General features: G+C 35.6%; 5 protein-coding genes across 6 annotated transcripts; 4 read left to right on the forward strand and 1 right to left on the reverse strand.

Moving 5' to 3' along the window:
- LOC105975785 (uncharacterized) lies at positions 1-908 on the forward strand. Its single transcript, XM_013001015.2, has one exon. The coding sequence runs from the start codon at positions 110-112 to the stop codon at positions 665-667; it is 558 nt and encodes a 185-aa protein (XP_012856469.2). The 5' UTR covers positions 1-109; the 3' UTR covers positions 668-908.
- Positions 909-1,287: 379 nt separating this feature from the next.
- On the reverse strand, positions 1,288-7,709 carry LOC105975784 (homeobox-leucine zipper protein ATHB-15). Its single transcript, XM_013001014.2, has 18 exons — positions 5,982-7,709; positions 5,723-5,882; positions 5,526-5,629; positions 5,282-5,372; positions 4,903-4,998; positions 4,695-4,808; positions 4,532-4,615; positions 4,302-4,457; positions 4,123-4,197; positions 3,917-4,023; positions 3,622-3,814; positions 3,367-3,534; positions 3,168-3,248; positions 2,856-2,990; positions 2,412-2,740; positions 2,040-2,148; positions 1,797-1,946; positions 1,288-1,606 (listed from the first exon to the last, which is right to left on the reverse strand). Exons 1-18 carry the CDS (start codon positions 6,212-6,214, stop codon positions 1,460-1,462), a joined length of 2,532 nt encoding a protein of 843 aa, XP_012856468.1. The 5' UTR covers positions 6,215-7,709; the 3' UTR covers positions 1,288-1,459.
- Positions 7,710-9,832: 2,123 nt separating this feature from the next.
- LOC105975979 (protein transport protein SEC13 homolog B) lies at positions 9,833-12,153 on the forward strand. 2 transcript variants are annotated; one of them, XM_013001246.2, is made up of 2 exons: positions 9,833-9,974; positions 11,088-12,153. In XM_013001246.2, exon 2 carries the CDS (start codon positions 11,107-11,109, stop codon positions 12,010-12,012), a length of 906 nt encoding a protein of 301 aa, XP_012856700.1. In that variant the 5' UTR covers positions 9,833-9,974; positions 11,088-11,106; the 3' UTR covers positions 12,013-12,153. The 2 variants fall into 2 exon arrangements, with proteins under 2 accessions (XP_012856700.1, XP_088679221.1); XM_088823095.1 differs by lacking the exon at positions 9,833-9,974 and adding an exon at positions 10,020-10,167.
- Positions 12,154-14,783: 2,630 nt separating this feature from the next.
- LOC105976074 (GATA transcription factor 9) lies at positions 14,784-16,511 on the forward strand. The gene is made up of 2 exons (XM_013001361.2): positions 14,784-15,264; positions 15,559-16,511. Exons 1-2 carry the CDS (start codon positions 14,953-14,955, stop codon positions 16,255-16,257), a joined length of 1,011 nt encoding a protein of 336 aa, XP_012856815.2. The 5' UTR covers positions 14,784-14,952; the 3' UTR covers positions 16,258-16,511.
- Positions 16,512-21,170: 4,659 nt separating this feature from the next.
- On the forward strand, positions 21,171-23,772 carry LOC105975953 (mitotic phosphoprotein N' end (MPPN) family protein). Its single transcript, XM_088823099.1, has 4 exons — positions 21,171-21,342; positions 21,743-22,373; positions 22,919-23,030; positions 23,274-23,772. Exons 2-4 carry the CDS (start codon positions 21,760-21,762, stop codon positions 23,583-23,585), a joined length of 1,038 nt encoding a protein of 345 aa, XP_088679225.1. The 5' UTR covers positions 21,171-21,342; positions 21,743-21,759; the 3' UTR covers positions 23,586-23,772.
- Positions 23,773-23,898: the final 126 nt, after the last annotated feature.

The following is a 23,898-nucleotide window of genomic DNA, read 5'->3' on the forward strand; positions in this document are numbered from 1 at the left end:
TCAAAAAATTAAAAACAAATCTTCTTTCAATACAACAAACAAAAATTCCCCCTACCAAATCAACATTTCAAGAAATCTAGAGAGAGAGAGAAATCTAGAGAGAGAAAAAATGGAGCAAAATAAAATGCCAATAATAGCGAAGAAATTCTGGAAAATAGTGCGAGTGGTTTACTACATGTTGAGAAAAGGTATATCAAAGGCCAAACTCTTGGCCGATCTCAACATCATGATGAAAAGGGGCAAGCTCGCCGGAAAATCCGCCGTTCACAACCTCGTCTTCCACCACCACCATCACTCCGCCACCTCCGCCGCCGCCGCCGAACCAGAGGTCTCCTACCCGGTCCCGTTCAACGAGTACGAGTTCAGCTGCAGCAAAACCCCAACTTTCCGCCTCCCATTCCACCTCAACAAGCGCAAACACTCCTCTCACTCTCACTCGCCGCCGCAGCCGAGCGATGCTGATCTGTTCGCCGCCGCGATGGAGATCGTCGGCGGAGAAGCGTCGTCGCCGGCGCTTCCTGGGTTTGGACAGACGCCGGTGGTGAGGCAGCTGAGGATAACAGATTCGCCGTTCCCGTTGAAGGAGTTTGAAGCCGATAGCCACGTCGATGAGGCGGCGGAGAAGTTCATTATCAAGTTTTATAAGGATTTGAAGCAGCAGAATTAATTTAATTAATTATTGAAATTTTCTTCACTTCCAATGTTTGTAGTTATAATTTTGTAATTTTATCGAAATTATATCTATTAAAAAAAATATCATAAAAGTATTAGTATAGAGGAAAAAAAGAACAATGATAAATGGTTGTTGTTTGTAATGATCAAGAAAAAGTTTTTATACGAATATATATCTTTCATTAATTAGTTTGTTATAATTTTGTATTTATCTTAGTGATTATATTTTTCACATATTTCAATTTTCTTTTTTATTATTATTATTTTTTATTTTATTTTTATGGATGCATATTTCACACACTATCTAAAAGGGGCATAATTTGTTTTTGTTTGGAAAAAAATTACAGTTTGCACCCCTCATGTTTGCATTGATTGCACATTTGGTCCTCATATTTATAAAAAATACATTTGATCCCTCACATTATTAAGCTAAAGTTAATTTAGGAGCTAGAGAAATGGAATTATTAGTTCAATTTCAAAAATAAATAGTTACTCGTCAAAATAGAGTTACAGAATTATATCTATATAAAAATTAAAAATCCCTAATCAAGTATGCTAATTTATAATATAAAAAAAAATAGTTTTTTTTCCCGATAAACAAAAAAAAAGCACTAATAAAACACTAAACAAAGATGCATTAGCAATTTAGCAATCCCACAAACAAAGAACAATTATCCTGGAAATAGAAACACAATCCACGTGACCAAACAAACAAAGTACATAGTTTTGGGCAGAGAACTAAAACCATAATAAATATCTAAAAATAAATAAAAACCATAAATAATAATTAAACAAAGGACCAATTAACAAACATAAAACAGATGCAGTGAGCATCATCTTCTTCATTCAGCACTTTCCAAGCCACAGCCCTCTCGTACGAAATCGGCCTCCCCATGCTCGACAAACATATCCCTCCTTGAAGAGACGCAAAACCCTAAAAAAAACATTACAATATTTTGGCTTATTCATTTATTGCATTTAGTACATAAAGCATCGTTTAGGGGGTTGCATGCTAAAAAAACGCATCGTAGGGTGTTTTGTACTAATAGTTAAAAAACGAGGGGCTTTTTAGCAATTAGGTCTAATACAGGGGTATGAAATACTGAAATGTATGATAAACTGACCTGATTCATTATCTGTGGAAACTCGGAGCAGAGATTTTTCCGGCCATTATCATCGAAAATTTTCTCAAGAGGAATGTCTTGTAGTGCAACTAGGGTTGTCTCGAGCATGTCCACTCCAGCCTGGTTCGCAAACGTGAAAACGGGCAATGCCTGAAAAATCATAAAAAAATCCCATAATAAATAAATATTTAAAAAATATATATTAATTAATGCAAATTAATTTTAAAAAAAATAATTGATAACCTTTACGGAGCAGCACAAAATAGCATCCGAGTGATGCCACATAGCTTTAAGGATAGATTCATGCCCCCCTCCACCGCTACATTTGAGAAGCTCCACCCCCATATAATTCCTAAAATCGGACATATAGAAAAAAACTATAAAATTCCAAATTTTTTTTGAAAATTGAAAAATTGGGATAATGGATGGATAGTCAATTATCTTGTTGGGTTTATTGCCCTTAACACCCCTGTATTTACTCTAATTTTCAAACAAATCCCCGTATTACAAATATTAGCAAAAAAAACCCTGTAAAAACGCATCATTTAGGGTTTTTTTTGGCTAAAACTTATAACACAAGAGGTATTAAATGCAATAAACTCTTATTTTCATTACCTATAGCTTTGGCATATCCAACGGGCAAGAGTGTGTGCTTCGGGATTTCCGAGCGAAGATCGAAGACCAGAGCCATGTGGGCCCACGTGAGACGGTGAGAGAGCTAACGCCACCCTTTGAACAGATGATATAATGCTCCGAACATATTGTCGGGCGATTGAGGCAACATTTTCTTGCATGTGGCTTTCGAATCCAAACTGAAACGCTATTGTCATAACGGATCGTGTAGCGCCACCTGTCATTGAAACGCCGTTCAATGATTTGGCGCCAGCTGTCCCGGCTTCGAGAGCAGAGGCGAGGTCTAGAGTTCGATTTGGACTGCCAGTTTCCTATATAAATATTGCAAGAAAGGAAGTTTCAGAACAAGTTTTCGTGGAAGTATGTAAAAACCGACAATAATGTAATTTAGACAAAAGTTAAATGTGAGCAAATGCAATCAATCACCTTGCAAGAATCGAGAGGGATAATGCGAAAACCGGAGGGCAAAAGTGGAACGTCGTCGGTGAAAGAGGCATCGATTGGGGCGAATATTAGTTCGGCACATGTGCCGACAGTATTCTCATCCATTCCACTACACAGCTGATATTGAAGGCGGAAAAAAACAAATTAACTTTTTTTACTAAATTACCCACTTTCGACTCTTTTTTTTAATCTATATCCTAACTTTAAAACGAAATAATAAATAATAACGATTATGCCCTAATTTTCTGATGATTATATCACTAATAACTTATTAAAGGAGGAGAATTAAAATACCTGCAAGAGAAGAACATCTCTAGGCATCATTGCATCTTCAGGAGATTGGACAACACCTTCCAGCTTAATTACCTCCAGCAGCTACATAAGGCGAATTACCATATTTTATTTTTTTCAATTTTCATGAGAAATGTAAAAATAGATAAATAAATTAGGCATAAATATAATAATAAATAAATAAACGATTGAATAGACTTGCCTCTTCATGCTCAAAGGTTTGAGCCAATGGAAGTATAACTTGACCGCCAAAATTACCGACACGGGGACCGATTTTAATAGCAGCAGCAGAGTAGGCATCAATACTCGTGTCAGCCCATTCAGATCGGTGCTCGCGTAAAAACCTAAGTAGTATTGCAGGAGGCACATTCTGAACCCAAAAAAAAATATATATCAATTATGATTTCAATTAAAAAGATAAAAAAAAATTAGAAAAGAAAAAGTGGAATTCGCTAACCTGTAAAAGCATGGATGCTTTGGCACACAAGACAGAATTGGAAATCGAATTGTATCCATTCGTGAAAGGGGTATTTAAGGTAATCAATTTGTCGGGATTGGAGTTCACAAGAATAGTGATGTCATCCATGCCATCGTTACCTAACAACGACCACCCCTCGTCATTAAAGCCATTAAGAGCCTCGTTAAATCCCCTGCGATATATATAATCATTAATTAAAAAAAAAACTATACTCAACAAAAGTAGATTCACATAGAACCGAAAAAAACGAAGACCATAGACAGGTGGGTCCTACCGGCTCAACCGGTGGCTAAGTGCTCGTAGAGCTGCAGGTCTTCTTCCCCAATTAGTTACACTCGACTGTGAATTGTCCTGAGCTATCTGCCTCAGTTGGCGAAGAGCCTAAATTGGGTTACAAAGACGAAAAAATAAATTATTTAGGGCAAAGAAATAGCATCGCAAAATTTTATGGTAATTAATAGAAAAAATTTAATATATTACAGCCATTGTGATTTTTTGAGCAAGCATCGTAGAAGATTCGTAGAGTGGGCGCAACACCTCAGGAACACTCCATGCCTAGTTAAACAAAACGGGCAAATATTAGCATAAAAAAAAGTTCTATCTACGAAAATACCTTTTTAACAGTATTAAATTTGTTCGTAACAGATATTAATATTGACCTCGAAATTCAAGTGATCTACGATGTGGATAATCGAGCCGCCTCCATCACAAGGTCTGATTAGGTAGCCACTAGGCAACATCTCTGCTCTCACAAAGTTGGGGACAGCTGGCATGCTCGGACCATTTTGAGTATTGCTAAGTGATCTTTCGCAAACCTTTAGTACACATTGTAAAATCAGTCGATTATTTATTGAACGAAATTGGAAAAAAAATAAAATTGTTCACATACCACCATACTGCCATCGTCCATAACAGAGGTATAACGTAACAACCAAAAGTCACGACCTGGCGCCAAAGTTGTAGGCGCATATAACTACAAAATTTGCAAATTCATGAGTTCGTTAATGAATATTTATATATAGAAAGAGAGGGAGTCAGAAAAATATATTCACCTGCATGTATAAAAGTTCAATGGTTCCACCATTGGCAGTAGGCAGCACATTGAGCACATCCACAGCTCGACAATCGCGAAACCATGAAGGACGATCCTTCAGGATTTCTGCAACCTGAATTATAAACATTGTAGTTGATTTTTTTTTTATAACTCAAAATAAAATCATAGGAAAGAACAAACTGAAAACACGAACATAGTGAACTTACTCTGGAAGGTTCGAGACCAACCAAGCCACAAGCTCGTGCTGCTACGCCAGAGCAACCGTGAGAAATAGCAACGATTCCAATGGAATCCGGACCAGGCTACTCCAAATTAACAAACAATTGGTTAAACAAAACTGGACCCAATATATTATTTTTCGCAAAAACGAGACGAAATAATGAAAATAAAGTGGCCACAATGCTTATTGATTATGAAGTAACATCTAGAATGCATTATATGTTTATGTGCACACTAGTCACTACAAATACAAGCATGATTTTGTACTTCTAATATTCCACACAAATGCATATAAAAAACGGCAATCGAATATGACAACGTAGGTAAATATTAGACAATTAACAAATTCAAGAAAACCGTTTTTACCTTCATTCCAGGCATTTGGACCCACTCTACAGCGGTTCCAGTTGCCTTCGAAAGAAATTCTGCTAAAGTTTCTTCTGCAATGGACAAAAGCCTGGAGAAACAACAATAAAAAAAATCCAACAAAACTCCATAAATAACCATGAAAAAAACAATCACTAGTTAATTCTGTCACATAACACAACAACATATAAAATCTCCCTTCTATCAAGAAAACGACTCAATAACAACGGTCTCATCAACTCACCCTGCAGGACTGGCATCCCTCGGGGGATGCTGAGGTGTCAAGTGGTGTTTCTGACCACTTGTCACCACTGATTCACAGCTCGTGTCTTTGGTAGGCAGCGCATTCTGCAATAAGAGTAAAAAAAAATAACCTCATTAATTTTCTCCATTTTTGAATTACTCAAGATTATACCAAATTGGAAATGCACGATTTCTCACACTAGGATTATTCTGCCGAAAGTAACCGTTTTCATACACCAGCTGCGACACCTGTTTCTGCAACCTGTCATTCTCCTCCATCAAGAGCCTATTCATGGCAGTCAGCTTCCTGTTCACACCTTGAAGCCTCGAAGCCTCTTTCCTCTGCTTCTCTCTGCACCTGCCATTTTTTCGAAGAAAAAATAAATTAGTTCAAGATCCAGCCTTTTCCACACAAGAAACTTTAATGAAAGATTCCATCAATAGTACTAAGAGATACCTTCTGTTTTGGAACCAGACTTTGATCTGCTTAGGCTCAATGTTGGATAAAATCGGGCACTCACGAATGAGCTGCTGCCGGCGCATGGAGCTCGGTTTAGGGCAGTCGTGATATAGCCTCTCAAGGGCTTCAACCTGCTCCGGCGTGTACCGCACATATTTTCCGTCCATGGCAGCCGCAGCAGCGGCGGCGGCAGCTGCCGCCTTGTTGCTGTCTTTGCAAGACATAGCCATTTCCAACAAATTACAATCTCAATTAATTCGACAAACCAACTAATACTTAAAAACCCACCACCCAAATTGAACACACTTTGTAAGAAATACTACACAATAGTTTAAACTTGAGGGCTATTGGAAAGAACCAATTTTTCGGACAGGAGAGAGAATTACTAGGGCCTCAAGCATACACCCATTGTTTTTTTCTTTCTTTGGACAACGATGACCTATTTTACTGCTGAAGAGCAGAAAAAGTGGGAGAATGTTTCTGAACTATGATTCTTTCTAGGAGAATAAAAATTTAATTTTATCACGGAAAGCAAGAAATCTTGATGCGTAAATGGACAAAAAGATTGCTGAAAACCAAATCCCCTGCACCAAACACAAGAAAACAAACCCCCCCAACAATCACACCCCCCACAAAAACAAAACAAAAAAAAATTAAAAACTAAAACCCCTTTATTTCTTGCATCCACCAAGCGTTCCTCCAATCCAGCCAGTTTTCCTTCATACTAACTGATTCATGCAAAGATCCGAGATTTAAGCCTGACTGTCTGAATCCAATTAGAAAAAGCAAACCACAAATAACATCTCATAGCTCTTCTCCAAGATTATTTTCCCCCCCTTCCATTAAAACAAAAACTTATCTTTCAACCAATTGAACTCCTCCAGCACACACACATACAATACACACACAGCTATGTGTACATCACAAAATTGCATAAATCAAAAGAAATGGTTCTGGACTTGGTTCAAAGAGTGGAAAGGGTGAAAAGGGAGTTGTTGGTAAAGAAAATATAGGGAAGATAGGAAGAAGAGCACAGATAGTGCTTGGTGGAGCCTTTTTCTATTTGATTGGTTTAAGTTTTCTGTAATGGCTTTTTTCTTTTTTCTTTTTTTTTTCTCTTGAACTGGGACCTATTCTTTTCCTTTTCCTCTTTCTATGTGTATATTTTGTTGCTTTACATACTATCTCTGATACTGTGCTGGGCAGGCAGACTGGATTTGGAATATTTCATGAATGGGACTCTTGTCAGGACTATATTTTCTTCTTTCCATGCGGTCAGCACTACAGCTAAACAACATTACCCTCAAACTTCACAACAATTTGCAATAATAGTAATTAAATAAATAAATGAGGATACGGTATAACACCAACCCCCCACCCCCACCCCCCACACACTTTACAGTGTGTGTGTGTGTTTTGGGGTATATTGTATTGAATGTCTTCTCTGGGACAAATAAACAAACACCTTGAGGGCAGGTTTTTTTTTTTCCCTCGAGAAAAACAAATGTGAAGCACTTGTGTAGAGAAAGTGGCAAGAATGTAAAATGGTGGGATTGGAAATGGCAAAAGAGGTAGTCCATATTGAAGAGGAGAAAAGAGAGGCATGGGGGAGAGAATTTGCGTGGGGAAGAGAGGACACCATGATTAGGGATTTGCATGCGCCTTTCCTCGAATTTATTACTCCGCACATCTCTATATATATATTTAATGCTTCCTATTTTCTTTTATTCAAATATCAAAAGTAGGCCTCTTAAATTGTTGTTAAAATATCAAAAATAGACCACTTAAATAAGGAGGTGTTTGGCTTAAGCTTATAAGCTTATAAGCTATTCAAAAGAGCTTATAAGCAATTTAAGAGTTTATAAGCTCTTAAAAAAGCATTCAGAAAAAAAAATATTTTTTTAGATAAGGTGTTGGAGATCTTTCAAAATCTTTTTGATAATGAGTAAAAATAGCTTATAAATTAGTAATTCAAAGTTCGAACACTTTAAAAGTTAATTTTTTGTGCGCGTAAAATACGACCACCCCCTGAGAACTGAAGTAATGTCAAATTACGAAAATTCCCCTCGTGTTTGGATAATTACAGCCACCTCTTCAACTATGGATCTTCTTACACGTTCATCCTTGCGGTGTCAAATATAGTGAATATTCTCAAATTTATACCTGTTTTATCTCGTTCGAGCTGCACACTTTGAAGTAAGCTGGTCATAAGATTTGTTTTTTGATTTGTATATATCAGATTGTGGTGCATCAGAAATTGTATTTTTTGTATAAAACGAGTACAAATTAGAGCACATTCCACGAAATTTAGAAGATTGTGTTAAATTTCACACCATAAAAGGGTGGACGTGTGCGAAAATTCATAGTTGATGGAGATAGTTGTAATAATCCAAACATGAGGGGTTTTTCATGATTTAACCTTATCTCAGAGCTAGGTTGTAATTTACCCTTATAAATATAAATAAGATGTAACAACTTATCAGCCCTTAAAACAATTTATCAAACAATTTTTAAAATTTCATAAACTCTCTAGTTTTAGAAATATATATTTCAATAAAATATTATATTTAAATATTTTTACGGTGTTTTCCACAAATAATACTATTATTGGTTTCTTGAAACTCATATAACAAAATAATTTAAAAAAAATTGAAATAAACTTTAATATGTAATTTTTTATAACAATATACGAATAATATAATTGAGATTTTTTTAAGGCCTAGCACATAGGGAGGCTAGGAACTTTAATTAGGATAATTAATTAATTTAGGAGAAAATAGATAAATAAATAAATATTGATGAAAAAAAGCAATGATATCGAACGACCACCATAAGCGCTGACATTGCAAAATAAATCCCCTACAGCCCCACCGCCATGATGGTGGTCTACACTTCTATTCTCCGGCGACGACCGGCTGACAGTCGCCTCCCCCTTTCACATCCATCTATTTAATTACTTCCAATTTCCCATAAATAAATTTATTAAATTAAAAGGAAGAAAAAATATATTTATTATGATTGATGTAACTATTATTCTTTTTGTAACTTGATTTTGCCAAAAAGTAGTCTGGTTCATCTTATATGGTTGATGTTATAAGTTGTTAGAAAGAGTTTAAAAGATATTTAAGAGCTTATAAATTTTACTAACATTTTTAATAATTTAAAAATAAATATTAACTAAGCTGTTAGAGAACTTTTAAGATTTAAAAAAAACAGTATTTATATCTCACATTTTTATTTAAAATGTTGTAATACATAAAAATAGCTTATAAACTTATTATCCAAATACTATAAAAATTAATTCTTAAAACAAGACGTAACAGTTTATCAGGTCTTAAAATAACTTATCAAACATAACAACTTTTATCAGTTGTTTAAAATAAACTTTGTCAAACAGGCTCGTAGTAATGGATTTAGAGGGTGTTTGTCAAGCTTATAAGCTGTTCAAAAGTGCTTATAATATGTTTAAGAGCTTATAAGCTCCTCCAAAAGTGTGGTAATATTTTTAAAAAGACCTTAAAAATTGAAAAAATAAGTTGTTGTAGAGTAAATAAAATATTTGTAAAAAATACATTTACCCCACTTTCTTAGTTAAGATTTTATAATAAGTAAAAATAGCTTATAAGCTCATTATTCAAACACTTTTAATAAATAATAACAACTTATCAATTCTTAAAACAATTTATTAAACTTAAAAGAATATCAGTTGTTTAAAATAAACTTAAACAAAGGGCCACCTAAAATTCAACAAAAGGACAAAACCAAATTTTAATCATAAATTGCTATTATATCCTGCAATAACTATTGAAATCGGGCTTTATACGAGCCCAGCCCATTAGCAAATTGTTTAATATCTTCAAAAAAAGCCCAACTTCAAAGTGCCAATCAAACGGCGTCGTTTTATCAGCTTTCCGATGGTATAAAGCTGAATTGTCGCTGGACTTCAGTGAGAGCTCGACGGTTTCAACGCCAACTCTTCTTGTTTCTCAGGTCAGTCCAATTTCCGCTGCCCCTCTTTTGTATGTTCAAAGTTTAGCTCACCGATTTTTCCGATCAATCGGCGGGACGTTGATTCAGTAATGAAATGTATCTGCCCACGATCTTCTGATCAGAATTTTAGATATGGAAAACACTTTATTGTTTTAGTAATCGAGATCAATTGTCTGTGCGTTCTTCGGATTAAGTGTTCGATTGTGTGGGGTTTCTGCATTTCTTTGTTTTAGTTTGCCCTAATTTTGATTTCTGAAATTTAATTCCGAAACAAAACAAAGATGTTGGCTAATTGACGACATGGTTTATTTTATTTTATTTTATTTTTTCTTCTGTGAAATCAAAGGGAGAAGCGTTTTTTTGTTGGGAATAACTTGTTTTCTAAGTGTAATTGTTGCTGCTATGATTTGATTACAAGTAAAGAAGAAGAAAAAATAATTTTTATTGATAGGTTTTCGCCGATCATATGTATGTAAAACCGTATGTTAGTACTTGGTACATTGGACCAGCTGCGGAGGAAGGAGGAGGATAAAATGTGAAAATTCAGGTTCCAAGTAAAAGTTAATCGTGATTTTCGATTAGTGGTATAATCAGCGTCGAATCGAAAGCTAATCAAATGTGTGAAATGTCTTCTTTCTTGGCACTTTCCTTGGGCTCAGTTGCTAGCATGATTACCTCTATATGAATGGAATAGGACAAATAACAGGAAATCAACAGTCGTTTTGTGTTGAAACGTATGAAGTCATTTACAATCACCGTTTGGTTTGGAGTTTTTAGTTGTAGATAACTGAGTTCAGATGCTCCGGCACCTTCGTTTTTCTCTTTCGAAGTTCTTGACTGCTTAATTAAATCCCATATTCAGTTCGTTGCAAGAGTCGTTTCAACGAGGGATATCATTTCCATTAAGTTAATTTGATCTTTTTGGACTCTCGGTTGTCACTCTCTGATTCTTCTGCGAGCTGTTAACTTCTCGAAAATGAATCCGTTATGTATTTCCGGTGTACATACCTAATTCTGGCTTATTTTTGTCAGTTCTAACTCTTTAACACATTGCTCAATGCAGAAACTATCCTATTTTGAATTAATATCAATTTTTTATTTTATTTTTTATAGCTAATCCAGAATATCGAAAATGCCTGGGCAAAAGATCGAGACAGGCCACCAAGACATTGTCCATGACGTGACAATGGATTACTACGGGAAACGCCTCGCCACAGCATCTTCAGACAACACCATCAAAATAATCGGAGTCACAACCTCGAATTCTCAGCATCTCGCAACCTTGACAGGTCATCAAGGGCCCGTGTGGCAAGTCGCGTGGGCCCACCCAAAATTCGGTTCCCTCCTCGCCTCATGCTCCTACGACGGCAAGGTCATAATCTGGAAAGAAGGCAATCCGAATGAGTGGAGCCAAGCCCACATCTTCGAAGACCACAAAGCCTCAGTCAACTCCATCTCATGGGCCCCACACGAGGTTGGCCTCTCTCTAGCATGTGGATCGTCCGATGGCAACATTTCGGTTTTCACCGCACGATCGGACGATGGGTGGGATAAATCAAGAATCGAGCAGGCGCACCCGATCGGTGTCACCTCCGTCTCGTGGGCCCCACCGACCGCCCCGGGCAGCCTCGTGGATTTCAGTCAGCTCGAACCGGTTCAGAAGCTGGTCTCGGGCGGGTGTGATAACACGGTGAAGGTCTGGAAGTTCGAAAACGGGGCTTGGAGAATGGACTGCTTCCCTGCGTTGAAGATGCACACCGATTGGGTGAGGGATGTTGCATGGGCCCCGAATTTGGGGCTTCCGAAATCGACAATTGCGAGCTGTTCGCAAGATGGGAAAGTGTTGATATGGACTGCTGCGAAAGAAGGGGACCAATGGGAGGGCAAGGTCTTGAAGGATTTCGGAGGGCCTGTTTGGAGGGTTTCGTGGTCGCTTACTGGGAATATACTTGCTGTGGCTGATGGGAAGAATAATGTCACTCTTTGGAAGGAAGCTGTGGATGGAGAATGGCAGCAGGTTACTACTGTTGAATCGTAAAAAAAACTGTTCGTTTTCTGATTATCGAACCGTTCTTTTCTTTTAGGTTTTTTTACTCATCTCGACTGGTTTTAATCTGCTCTCTTCTCTGACTGGTTATGGTGGATTGATTTGACTTCAATTGAACATGCTTTGTTTTGATATGGTTTATTGTGTTTGTTTTGTTCACAGAAATGCATAATCTGGTAAAGTTAATTCTCCAGTTAGTGATGCATTTGCTGTAAATCTTTGATAACTTGTGAGTTGTGACTAAGGCCTTGTTTGTTTGGGAAAATGTGGTGTGATTGGTTATATAATTGGACTAATTTGTCCTTATAAACAACCATTACCATGGATGCACCTGAAGTAGCGGTGTTCATCCGGTCGGTTTTACCTACCCGAACCGAAAATTCGGTACGTCCCGAATACCGAACCTCTAATTCGGTTCGGTATTCAGGTTTTTGATTTCCGAAATTCCGGAAATTTTGTTTTACCAAATACCGAAATTTTATTTTTATTTATTATTTTATATATGTATATATTTTTTGTATATGTAATATTAGTATTAAACTATTTTTTATTTTTAAACTACAATTTATTTTTTTAAATCAAAATTTTAAATATTTTTAATAAAATTTTGTTAATTCGATTTTTTACTGAACCGGATTTCATATTTCGGTTCGACAGACGGTACGAAATGTATGACAAGCCATCTCCTAAGCCACGTTACACTTTTAAACAGTTTATAATATATTTTTTTTATTAAATTAAAAAAAACGATGTTGGTTTAGAGTACAGAAATTGGATTCCAATATCCAGCTAATTGCCTAATTGGGATTTGACCAGCGCTAGGTTTGCCTTTTAGGAACAACCCCAATATAAAACGACGTACAACTATATTAGCACGGAGTACTACATCACAGGAATATGCTTTTATATATTTATTTTATGAAGAGTTTGACAATATATAATAAATAAAAGGTTATCACATGCTGGCTGACAACACCCCCTCACCTTTGTCACGTGCTTACTTGTACCCCATGAACTAAAATTTAGCAGCAAACTTATTTAAATCACCTAAACCTTTATTTATTATCATTTTATTTATTTATTATTTTGTGAAATTAATATATATGTGCTAAAGTATGTATAGTAATTAGTATATATAACTAATATAAGTTAAAGTAAATAAGAATAAGACCAACGGCTAAAGAATATAACGATTTGTAAAAGCGGAAAGTTAAACCAAAAGTTTATTGACACTTAAGAAATGATTACAAATACAATACAATGTCGATAAATTAATAATATCGTTTAAATAATAATTTCTTCTGGTTTCAACTCGGTAAAAACGTATAAAATTATTAGTTCGATAATTTAATATTTTTTAATAATTTATAGAGATTTTTAACTGTAGTTGTAAAATTAATAAAAAGTTTATCAATTTATTGAAATATATTAGTGTACATGAATACTTTGATTCATGTTTTAAATGAGTCACGATACCAACAAAAAATCACGTGATATATTAATTGACCAAATAATAGCCTATAGTTCTAAATTGGACCAAACGAAATGTTACCTTTCGATTGTTGTTGTTTTTATTTCGATTTAAGTGAAACAGCATTATTATTGGAAACGTTAAATTTTGATAAGAATGTAAGAAATTATATATAAATAATAATAAATAGTAAAAAGAAAATGATATTAACTCAAACTCTAGGGGATGACACGTGGAAGAATCGCGACCGTCGTTAGATCAAGTCCGAGCTGTAACCATCGTGCTTAAACGTGGGTTAAGGAATATAATAACATGTGAATATAGGTAAAACTAAAGTACTAATAATGTATTAAAATAATATTAGGGGGGCAAAAAACTAAATAAATATAAATCAAGGGGGGCAAAAACACTTATCCCGAGGGGAAAAAATAATTAGAGAGAGAGAGAGAGAGTAGAGAGAGAAAGAGAGAATCCGGCTGTAAACTTGGACACTAATGGTGGAGTCACGGCGACAAAACCTGCTAGATCGATTCTTAAGGGAAATGATTTTATTTTTAATTTATCTATTTTATTTCTCTTAATTTCACTAATTTTCTTTTTATTTATTAATTTAATAATTTTCTCATTTATATTTATTATTAATTGAAACTATGCCTATTTTACCGTTATGACCTCCGAAGAATTGCATTAGAATATTTACATGCACATGGCACTCGTAAGTTTGTAATAAATTTGGCCTTATCAATAAATCATAGAAAAATATTTATTTATTTTTATTTATATATATTTTTGTTTATTTATTTATCAACATAGGCTTTCTGAAAATGAGAATCCCAATGCTGACGATATTTCAATTAAATTCCAAATAAATAAAAATTAAAATAAGATTGGGACTGTTATCACACAGAGCAAAGTCAGTGGAAGTTAGTGGCTTTTTCATGTGAAGCAATGTGCTTTTATAAGTACTATTCCCCAACAAAAAAACAAATTCAAATTAAATATTATATTTTATATATTTATTTTAAATCAAAAAATAAATATTGGGTTTCATATTCTTTGCTTAGCTACATAGCAAATGTAGAAAGGGTAAAATGATGAATTAGAAATATTAAAGTAAATATAAATAATACTTTTTTTTTACCAAAAAGAAAAAGGAAAGACAAGCAACTAACTTTACATAAGTAGCAAGTGAAGTGATTGATAAAACAGATTATTAATAAATAAATAAAAGAAAAAGATAAAAAATAATAATTTAATATTAATTTAGAGTTTACACCACAAGTTTTGTTGTATTTCCAATTGTACCCCGTGGTTTCACTCATAAAAAACCCATCCCCTTCTCACATTCACTTTCAACATAGACACCATTTCAAAGTACAGTAATTCTCTCTCCTTTCTCTCTCTACCGTTTTCTCTCTCTACCGTTGCTCTGCTTTTGTGAAAAGTTGGAAATTCGGATTATGGAGTATTTGGCCGGGGATTACGCTGAATTTTCGTCGGTCGACAATGGGAATTTCAATCACAGCAGTAATGGCGGTGGCGGCGTTCATTTTATCGTCGACGATTTGCTCGATTTTTCCAAGGCGGACGAGACCATGACCGACGCGTTTTTCGACACTCTGGCCGGGAATTCCGGTGATTCCTCCACGGTTACGGCGGTCGACAGCTGTAATTCGTCGGTTTCCGGCGGTGGAGACGGCCAATTCAACGGTGACGTCAGCTGCCGGAGCTTTAACGACACGCAGTTCTCCGGCAACGAACTCTGCGTTCCGGTAATTAATTAATTAATTATTAATTATGCATCTTCTCTGCATGGAATTCCTTGAAACGTGTGCGCCTGTATGTGTGTGTGTGTGTTAATTTCATTTACCCCCTTTTTTTTTCCTTAATTTAAAAAAAAATTAAACACGCCGACAGTTTGCACTCATCATTGATGAACACAATTAACAGTGAATATTAAAAAAAAAATTGTTTCAGCAATTGTGTGTTGTTTATTTCTCTCAATTTTGGTGAATTTTTGAAATTGTGAAAATTAATCAAATTTACTTTTTTCACCAACACAACAGTATGATGATTTAGCGGAGCTGGAATGGCTTTCCAATTTCGTGGAAGAATCGTTCTCAACAGACGACCTCCACTTCATCCCCGCCACCAACGCCGCCGCCGCCGCCGCAGCAGCAACCAAGGCTGTAGCCGCAGACGCCTCTTCCTCTGTCATCACCACCAACTCGCCGCCTCAACCAATTTTCCCTACCGAGGTCTCAGTCCCCGGAAAAGCCCGCAGCAAACGCTCACGCGCCGCCCCCTGCGACTGGTCCTCCCGCCTCCTCCTCCTCTCCCCCTCCTCAAACCCCCAAGCGGCGCCGCCGCCGCAGCAGCAGCATAAGAAAAGGGAGCCATCGGAAACTCCCGGCCGGAGATGCCTCCACTGCGCATCGGAAAAAACCCCACAGTGGCGAACAGGCCCGATGGGCCCGAAAACTCTCTGCAACGCGTGTGGGGTACGATACAAGTCGGGTCGGTTGGTACCCGAATACCGACCCGCCGCCAGCCCCACTTTCATATCCGCCCGACACTCGAATTCACACCGGAAAGTATTGGAGCTCCGGAGACAGAAGGAGGTGCAAGTAGTCCACCATCACAAACAGCACCACCACCCACAATTGATCAGCCACCATCAGCCTTCGATTTTCAACGGCTGTGATGAGTTCCTGATTCATCACCACGGTAGCATTAACGGTCCAGATTTGAGGCACATGATCTAGTTCTGTGTGTGTGTGTGTGAGAGAAAGAGCTACTAGTGTACGGAGATGGGTCCCACATGCCTGCTAATTTTTTTTATTAGTCATAACCCAATTTTTCTAATTTCACCTTTAATTAAATCTGGTTTTAGAATTATTTGAATTCTCGAAATAGAAAAGTGGAGGGAGAAGATGGTCATATTAAATTGTAGAAGCTGTAACGCAATATTTTAATTTTTCTTTAAATTTTGATAAATGTTATTATTTTATTTCCTAAATTTACCTTTTTAGGTTATATTACAACCACACCCCTAAGTTATGCTAAAGTATCTTTAAGGTCCTTATAGTATCAGTAATTACAATCACTCCTTGAAACATTGGATAAGTTATTTCGTTAGGGTTCTAACGGAGTACTAGTTTCATGTAGTGGTGGATACAACATAGAGCTAGATGGTGACACGACTCTCGTAACATTTCTTAAATCCTTATTATTTTATATAAGAATTACAAATTTTCCTCTACGGTAGTATTGACGGCCCCGTGGGAAAGAAATATAGTGCATATCGATGTCCAATACATGGAATCCTGGCTCCAATAATTGTTTCAAGGGTGCGGCTGTAATTACAAATAACACAGGGGTCTTAAAGTTATTTTAACATACCTCAGTAGTGTAGGTGTAATTTTCCCTACTTTTTATTATACACGTAATACACCGTATACTGTGTGTACGTTAGAACTTTGAATAAGATTGTATAGAAAGCAAAGAAGAAAGGGTATTTTGGGAAGGGAAAACAGAGTATGGATGAAGAAATATCAGCTGGAAAGTGGGTTGCAATCATATGGGAATGGGTGCAAAACTTTTATCAAGGAGCCATGGGGCCATGGGTGGGGGGGGGGGGGGGGGGGGTGGGGTGGGGTGGGGTGGTCTGTTTCTTGAAAGTTTGGGAATTTGCACATGGCGGGGCTCATGGTTTGAACTAAATACAATGGTCCTTCACCTCTGGAATTTTTATTTTTTATTTTTTTTTAAATAATAATATATTCATTATTCAACCAACAAATCATTATATTATTTTGGGGATGGATCCATGCATGTTAGTTAAAAGATTGGTAGACGACTTAATTACATGTCTCCAAATATAGGTTAAATTATACCTACAACCAGTGGCGAGTCCGGGAATTTGTTCCAGGGTGGGCTTAAATTTTCAGGGGTTCGGGAGCAGCGCCCCCGAATTTTTTTAGGTTTTTTTGTGACAAAATCCGAAAATTGGAAAAGAAAAAAAAGGAAATGTAAAAAAAATTAGAGGTTTTTTTGAATTAATTTGAATTTTGGGTGGACTAATTAATAAAAATTGGGTTTTTTTTGCATTAATTTAAATTTTGAGTGGACTAAATAATAAAAATTGGGTTTTTTCTTGCATTAATTTAAATTTTGGGTGGGCTAATTAATAAAAGTTAGGTGGGCTAAATAGATATATATGTATAATATAGGGTAAAATATATAAATTGAGGGGGGGCTTGAGTCCACCCTTGCCCAAGGGTGGACTCGCCCCTGCCTACAACCCTAAGGTATGATAAAATATCTTTAGGGTCCTTGTAGTATCGGTAATTACAATACCCCGCTAAAACATTGTTAGACATCCGAACGGAATAATGCATTGGATAAATTATTCCGTTATGGTTGTAACGGACTATTAGTTTCAGGAAATAGTGGAGACAGTATAGAGCTAGAGGTGACATGGCTCCCCCAATATTTCTTAAAGTCTTATTATTTTATATAGGAAGCATTAACGACCCCGCGAAAAACAAATATAATGCATATCGGTCCACATGACATGAAATTTTGGCTTCGGTAGTTGTTTCAGGGGTGTAGCTGTAATTACCAAAACTATAGGTTCCTTAAAATTATTTTAGTATACATTAGGGGTGCATGTATAATTTACCGCAAATAAATTAAAAGGATAAAGATATGACTACTTGTATTTCTTGTAAATACACATGAATATAAGTATACAATATGGTATATTTGCAATTATAATTTTTAATTTTAATAAGCAAATTTGATTGAAATAATTATGTAATATGGGATCATTTGAAAATCAAAGCAAAACTACTTGTAATAATTTCGAGAGCGTTCTCTAAAAGCTCATTTCAGCTCGGTTTGTTAGTACAAGGAGCCAAGCTTGAAGACGTATTATGGAGCACGATTTGGGAAGAAAAATGATAACTTTTGTAAAAAAAAAATCTAGTTACTCGACCTCGATTAATGTTCGTCTGAACTCGGCTTGATTTCTTGTAAAACAACCTCAAACGCGGTTTTAAAAGGTCGATAAAAAATCGGACAAGATTGAACAACTATGCGTTTGTCTCGACTCGATTCGTTTCAAATAAAATGTTAGTTCGAAATTGGAGTACATGTCAAATATTTAGCAACGAATACCACATTCCTAAATCAAATGAAATAATTTACCAAACAAAACATGCACCAACTGAATTACTTTATAACACTAAAACAAAAACAAAAAATGAGGAGTGATATATAAGTAACAATATTGAAATGATTTTCCCTTTATATAAATTCACTCTACCTAATTATTTTTGCACATATGCCCTTTTCTTTTACAATCCTCCTCCCTTTTCTTTTCTTTTCTTTTTTTATAATTAATTCATCCTTATTATAAACAACCATTACATTAAATGCACCAGAAGGGTTTAACATGTGGTGTTTCCCACAAGTATGGGCTCCTCTCTCCACATTTTCTCTTACATCTAAAAAATAATAATTAAATATCAAGATTAATAAATTAAATACCTTGAACTAGTGATTAATGTATAATTATTAAGAGAAAGTAAACATTAACATGGATTTCAGTGATTAATTGACCTGATTAATTAAGACAGGATTCGTGGAGTAAGAGGAATCGAAAGAACATCGTGTGGTGTACGGAGTATAGTTGCATGGAAATGCGGTTAGAAATTAGAATCAAACGTGCGAAATTTTTCGGAAAATTAAATTGCAAAAATAAAGAAACAACAACATGTATTTGGGTTTCCAAATACTATTTGCTTGATATTAAATTAAATTAAATTGAGAAAGGCCCTCCATTCACAACTATAATGACAATGTTTGGATTCGTTTTGGAAGCTATTTTCACTTTTTACTGTATTAGTCAAATTATGTCCTAACAAATACGAGTTCATTTCGAGAATAAAATAAAAGTGAAACGAGAACAGAACCAGAACCGAATGTGTTTTAAGTGGTGTAAATATAGCCAATAGATTCGATTATCATTCCAAACATGCAAAGTGCCCATGTAGCTATAGCCCTTTTGAATGTTGTACTTTCAAGTACAATGTATGTGCACATAAAAGAAATTCCAATAGATTACATTAGTGTGTGTGTTTGTGTGTGTGTGTGTGTGTGAGAGAGAGAGAGAGAGAGAGAGAGAGAGAGAGAGAGAGAGAGAGAGAGAGAGAGAGATGATGCATGTGGAGTGGGGGAGGAGAAAGCACATGGAGTTATGTGATGTACATGAGTGAGTAGTGGATGATTGTTTACAAAGTATATAAAAAATTAAAAAATGAAAATAAATAAATAAAAATTAAAATAAATAAATAAAAATTAAAAATAAATATTATCCAAAGGGATGGGATATGAGATGGGATGGCAGTGTGTTGGTGTATTGGGGATATCTCCATGTTATTTGGTAACCAATTTCAATTATTCTTGTCTCATGTCTCCACCACCCCCACTCACACACCATTTATATATATATATATATATATATATATATATATATATATATATATATATATATATATATATATATATATATATATATATATAGTTAAATTTATATATATACTTTTGAAATCAAGATATATTTGACAATGTTTTTTGTTTTTGCAATATAAAACGTGGAATAATAGTAATCGCAACGAGCATAATATGTAAACCTTGTTTTTATCGTTCAATAAGCTACTTAATTGCGCAATTTGACGGAAGTATGTCCACTTTTCCGCAGTAATCCACCATATTGAAAAAAAAAAGTTATTGCATTTTGTATGATTGGCTGCGATTGCTTCCTGGATATATAATTAAGTAGAAGTTGTCATTGGACTAATTTAAATTTATGACCAACTTCCACAATTTATAGATTCCACAATTTATAGAACAAATTAAGGATCATTAAGCAAATAGGATGATGCATTAAACTAGATGTAGTGGAAAGTCACTCCGGCATATATCTAATCAGTAAAAGTCACTTCACGTGGCTTAGTCATAAATGATAAATAATGTGAGGTAATTGAATTAGGTTTTAATTTAAAATGACAATATTAAATGAAATAAAAAAAAATGTATATTTATTTAACATATAAATTGTGGGCCTTTATATATCAAGTTGGACTCTTTTGATAATACTTTTGGGCCTTAAAACCACAACAAGAGGTTTTGGGCCTGTTCGGCGTTATTGTAATAGGGGTTTAAATAAAATACAATTTAAAAAATAAAAATACGTCTTGGATAAAATAATCGAACGAAAACTTTTAAATACGCTGTACGCTATACTATATAATCCAAAAATGTAAAAAATAATATACATTCCTTTCGATTAACTACCGAATTAAATAAAGAAAATATACATACGAAAATTGTGCAAAATATCTCGTCAAATACTCTCTCATCTTTAATATGAAACTTATTTGTAATAAGTTAATAATGACTAATCTCCCGGGAGACATTAACGTAATACATTTTTTCGGAAAATCTTCTCAATTAATTTTCTAATTACGTTAACTTAATCCAATCCACTTAATCTTCTCATAAAATTACCATATTACCCCTCAAACCCAGTGGGCAATGATTGATTGGTGAGCTGTACGTTACAAAGGGTACTTCCGTCATTACACCAAACTTTCGAATTTTCAAAAAACTCGGCGTCGAGCTCACGCGCATATTCGTTTAATAGCGAAAACGAGATTTAAATAAAATTAGGGTTTTTCGTATCTTCACTCCGCTTCGCTCTCGGATATTAGGGGGGAAAACTCATCTTAAAACCCTCCACAATCAAAATCCAAATCGCTCCTCTCCAGCAGTACCGCATTCAGGTACCCTTTTCTCTGTTTACGCACTGATAATTTCGTGTTATTCGATGATTTTTTGAACTGATTCTGATCGTATGTACGTTTGTTTATGTCTTAGCTTACTAAATTTGAGCTCGCTATGCTTATTTATTATCCTTGTTCATATAAAAACCAGCTCTTTATCAAAGATTTGTATGTATATTCATATCGTCAGGTAGGGTTTCCGAATGTTGAATGGTGAATTTTTTTTTCTTAATTTTAAATTTTTGCGATGCTGGATATAAATTGATACCTCTGTGTGTTGTTATGTTAATTTCTTGTCAGTAGCATATGAGTAGATGAATGATTGGAGGATTATATTGTGGGTCGATTGTATTTCGATTCTAGATTGTTTAAGAATGTTCATTTTTTTTTTCATATGTAGGGATTCATAAAGAGAAAATGAGCACGAATGTCCATAGAACCCCTAAGTCCGGGAGGCAATCCCTATTTTTTCAAGATTTAGCAACACCAGTTTCGTCTAGGCGATCTGGTGGCAAATTCGCAACCCCAGGTCAGGCGGCTGCAGTTTCGGCTCTGTGGCGTGAAAATTTCGCCAACTCCGATCTTCCTCCTCCGCCAGCTTTTACACTTGAAGACCGAATCGACCTTTCTCCAGAATCGGGGTTTCCGGATTATCCAATGTCTCCGGAAGTGAAATCCGATTCAAGAACACCAGTGCAGAGTTACGGAAGGGAATATTCGACGCCCAAGAGCAAATCCGATGCGAGCACATCGTACTCTGGAGGAAACAAGCAGCCACATCAGCAGAGTCAGCAGAGCCCTTTTGTGAGCTCTTCGAGCTGGTGGTCACCTGCAAAGACTGGCGGCGGCGGTGGTGGTAGTGGTAGTGTGGAGCAAGAAGATAAAGGGAAAGGCTCGCCTGTTGAAGGGGTGGTGCAATCTGGTGCGTTGATAGTTCTGCCACCGCCTAGGGAGGTTGCGAGGCCTGAAGTAAAGAGAAGCTTGGTGCCTTTGGGGAATCTGGATGAAGAGGAATGGGTCACTGTCTACGGGTATTATTTTGGTTCTTTATTCCTTTCTTCATTCATCTTATGCTGCTTTTGACTTTTGCGTTATTATAAAAGATTGCAATAATTGATGCACGTTTTCAAGATACGTGGGACTAATTGTACTGACTTTTGTTGGTAATGCATGATGTGCTATTTCTTTTTGTGCTAACCTTTGATGCATATTTTATTGCTTTACATGTTTTTAGCTGATTTGCATCTCTAGACTCGCAATTGCTTTAGCAGCTTTAACCTAGTAGGTAATAATGCATGTGAATCAATGTAACCAGTCTGAATTATAGTTTAAAACCGAATTACTGATAAAAATGATAGGCCATCGTCTTTGTATCCCCAGGTTCCAGGGGGTGAAATGCTTATTTTAGAGATGCAGTTTTTACGGACATTACTCACAATTTGTCTACTGAATATATTAAATCGGGCTGTGAATAGTATTGCTGATTAAATATCAGCTGCATGTGCTTGCAGTTTGTGAACTTGTTGACTTTATTGGCATTTGATAATTGTCGTGATTGTTTCAAATTTATCTACAGATTTTCACCAGGTGATACGAATCTTGTTCTGAGGGAGTTTGAAAAATGCGGGGTGATTCTGAAACATGTTCCTGGCCCAAGAGATGCTAATTGGATGCACATTCTCTATCAGGTTCGTTTCCTACTACTACAGGCTGATATTTCGTTCATCAATTTATATGTTTTTTTATTCAATTCCTTTAAAACTGCGACTGCTCACTACATTAATATGGTACAGTTTCGAACTTTATATATATGTATGTATATATATATATTCCCAGACCTTTTTAGCTCGATATTTTTTCCTTAGGCTGGAGATGTAAATATTTTATATCAACTTTTCATTTAATCTTCTTAGTCTTTTTTACGGTTTCAGAATCGATCAGATGCTCATAAAGCACTCAGCAAAAACGGGATGGAAATAAACGGAGTTCTCATAATAGGAGTGAAGCTTGTGGATCCAATGCAGCGGCAGGCACTAAACGAGAGGCTGAACAATCAAGGGTTTATGACATTGCCGCCAGCACCTTCCAGTAGAAACCCCGAGTCCAACGGTTTCAGAGTCTCCCCTTACCCTTACTATCTCCAAAACGGCAGTTCCAATGTTCGTCAATCTGCCGGTACTTCCATGGCCACACCTGCTAAATCAATGGTTTCTAAAGTTATGGATTTAATGTTCGGCGTCTAATTCAAAAATGTGTCGCGCTTTTTTTTTTTTTCGCTGCTTCGTATTTGTGCTTTTTGGAAGAGGTATATCTGAGGTGCTGAGGTTTTAATCCTTCAAATTATATTATGCTATTCTATATGTGATATGTTTGTGATGAATGTAAGAGGAATATAAATATGTTATATACATGCATCAAAATTTCAGTCAATTTAATGGGATTTTTTTATTTAATTTTATTCAATATGTAACTAATCCATGTTTGTGGAATTTGTGAAATTAATGGTCAAGAAAACATTATAATTTGTGAAATTAAATACGATTTTTTCTTATGCAT

Source organism: Erythranthe guttata, chromosome 9 (genome assembly GCF_056151865.1).
Source record: "Erythranthe guttata isolate IM_541 chromosome 9, IM_541, whole genome shotgun sequence".
Classification (NCBI taxonomy): Eukaryota; Viridiplantae; Streptophyta; class Magnoliopsida; order Lamiales; family Phrymaceae; genus Erythranthe; species Erythranthe guttata.

Coding starts and splice junctions, on each gene's coding strand:
- LOC105976074 (XM_013001361.2), top strand. CDS start 14,953: ATGGAGTATTTGGCCGGGGATTACGCTGAATTTTCGTCGGTCGACAAT. Junction 15,265..15,558: donor GCAACGAACTCTGCGTTCCG/GTAATTAATTAA, acceptor CCAACACAACAG/TATGATGATTTAGCGGAGCT.
- LOC105975979 (XM_013001246.2), top strand. CDS start 11,107: ATGCCTGGGCAAAAGATCGAGACAGGCCACCAAGACATTGTCCATGAC.
- LOC105975785 (XM_013001015.2), top strand. CDS start 110: ATGGAGCAAAATAAAATGCCAATAATAGCGAAGAAATTCTGGAAAATA.
- LOC105975784 (XM_013001014.2), bottom strand. CDS start 6,214: ATGGCTATGTCTTGCAAAGACAGCAACAAGGCGGCAGCTGCCGCCGCC. Junction 4,458..4,531: donor TGGACGATGGCAGTATGGTG/GTATGTGAACAA, acceptor TGTGTACTAAAG/GTTTGCGAAAGATCACTTAG. Junction 4,198..4,301: donor TAGATCACTTGAATTTCGAG/GTCAATATTAAT, acceptor TTGTTTAACTAG/GCATGGAGTGTTCCTGAGGT.
- LOC105975953 (XM_088823099.1), top strand. CDS start 21,760: ATGAGCACGAATGTCCATAGAACCCCTAAGTCCGGGAGGCAATCCCTA. Junction 22,374..22,918: donor GAATGGGTCACTGTCTACGG/GTATTATTTTGG, acceptor ATTTATCTACAG/ATTTTCACCAGGTGATACGA. Junction 23,031..23,273: donor GGATGCACATTCTCTATCAG/GTTCGTTTCCTA, acceptor TTACGGTTTCAG/AATCGATCAGATGCTCATAA.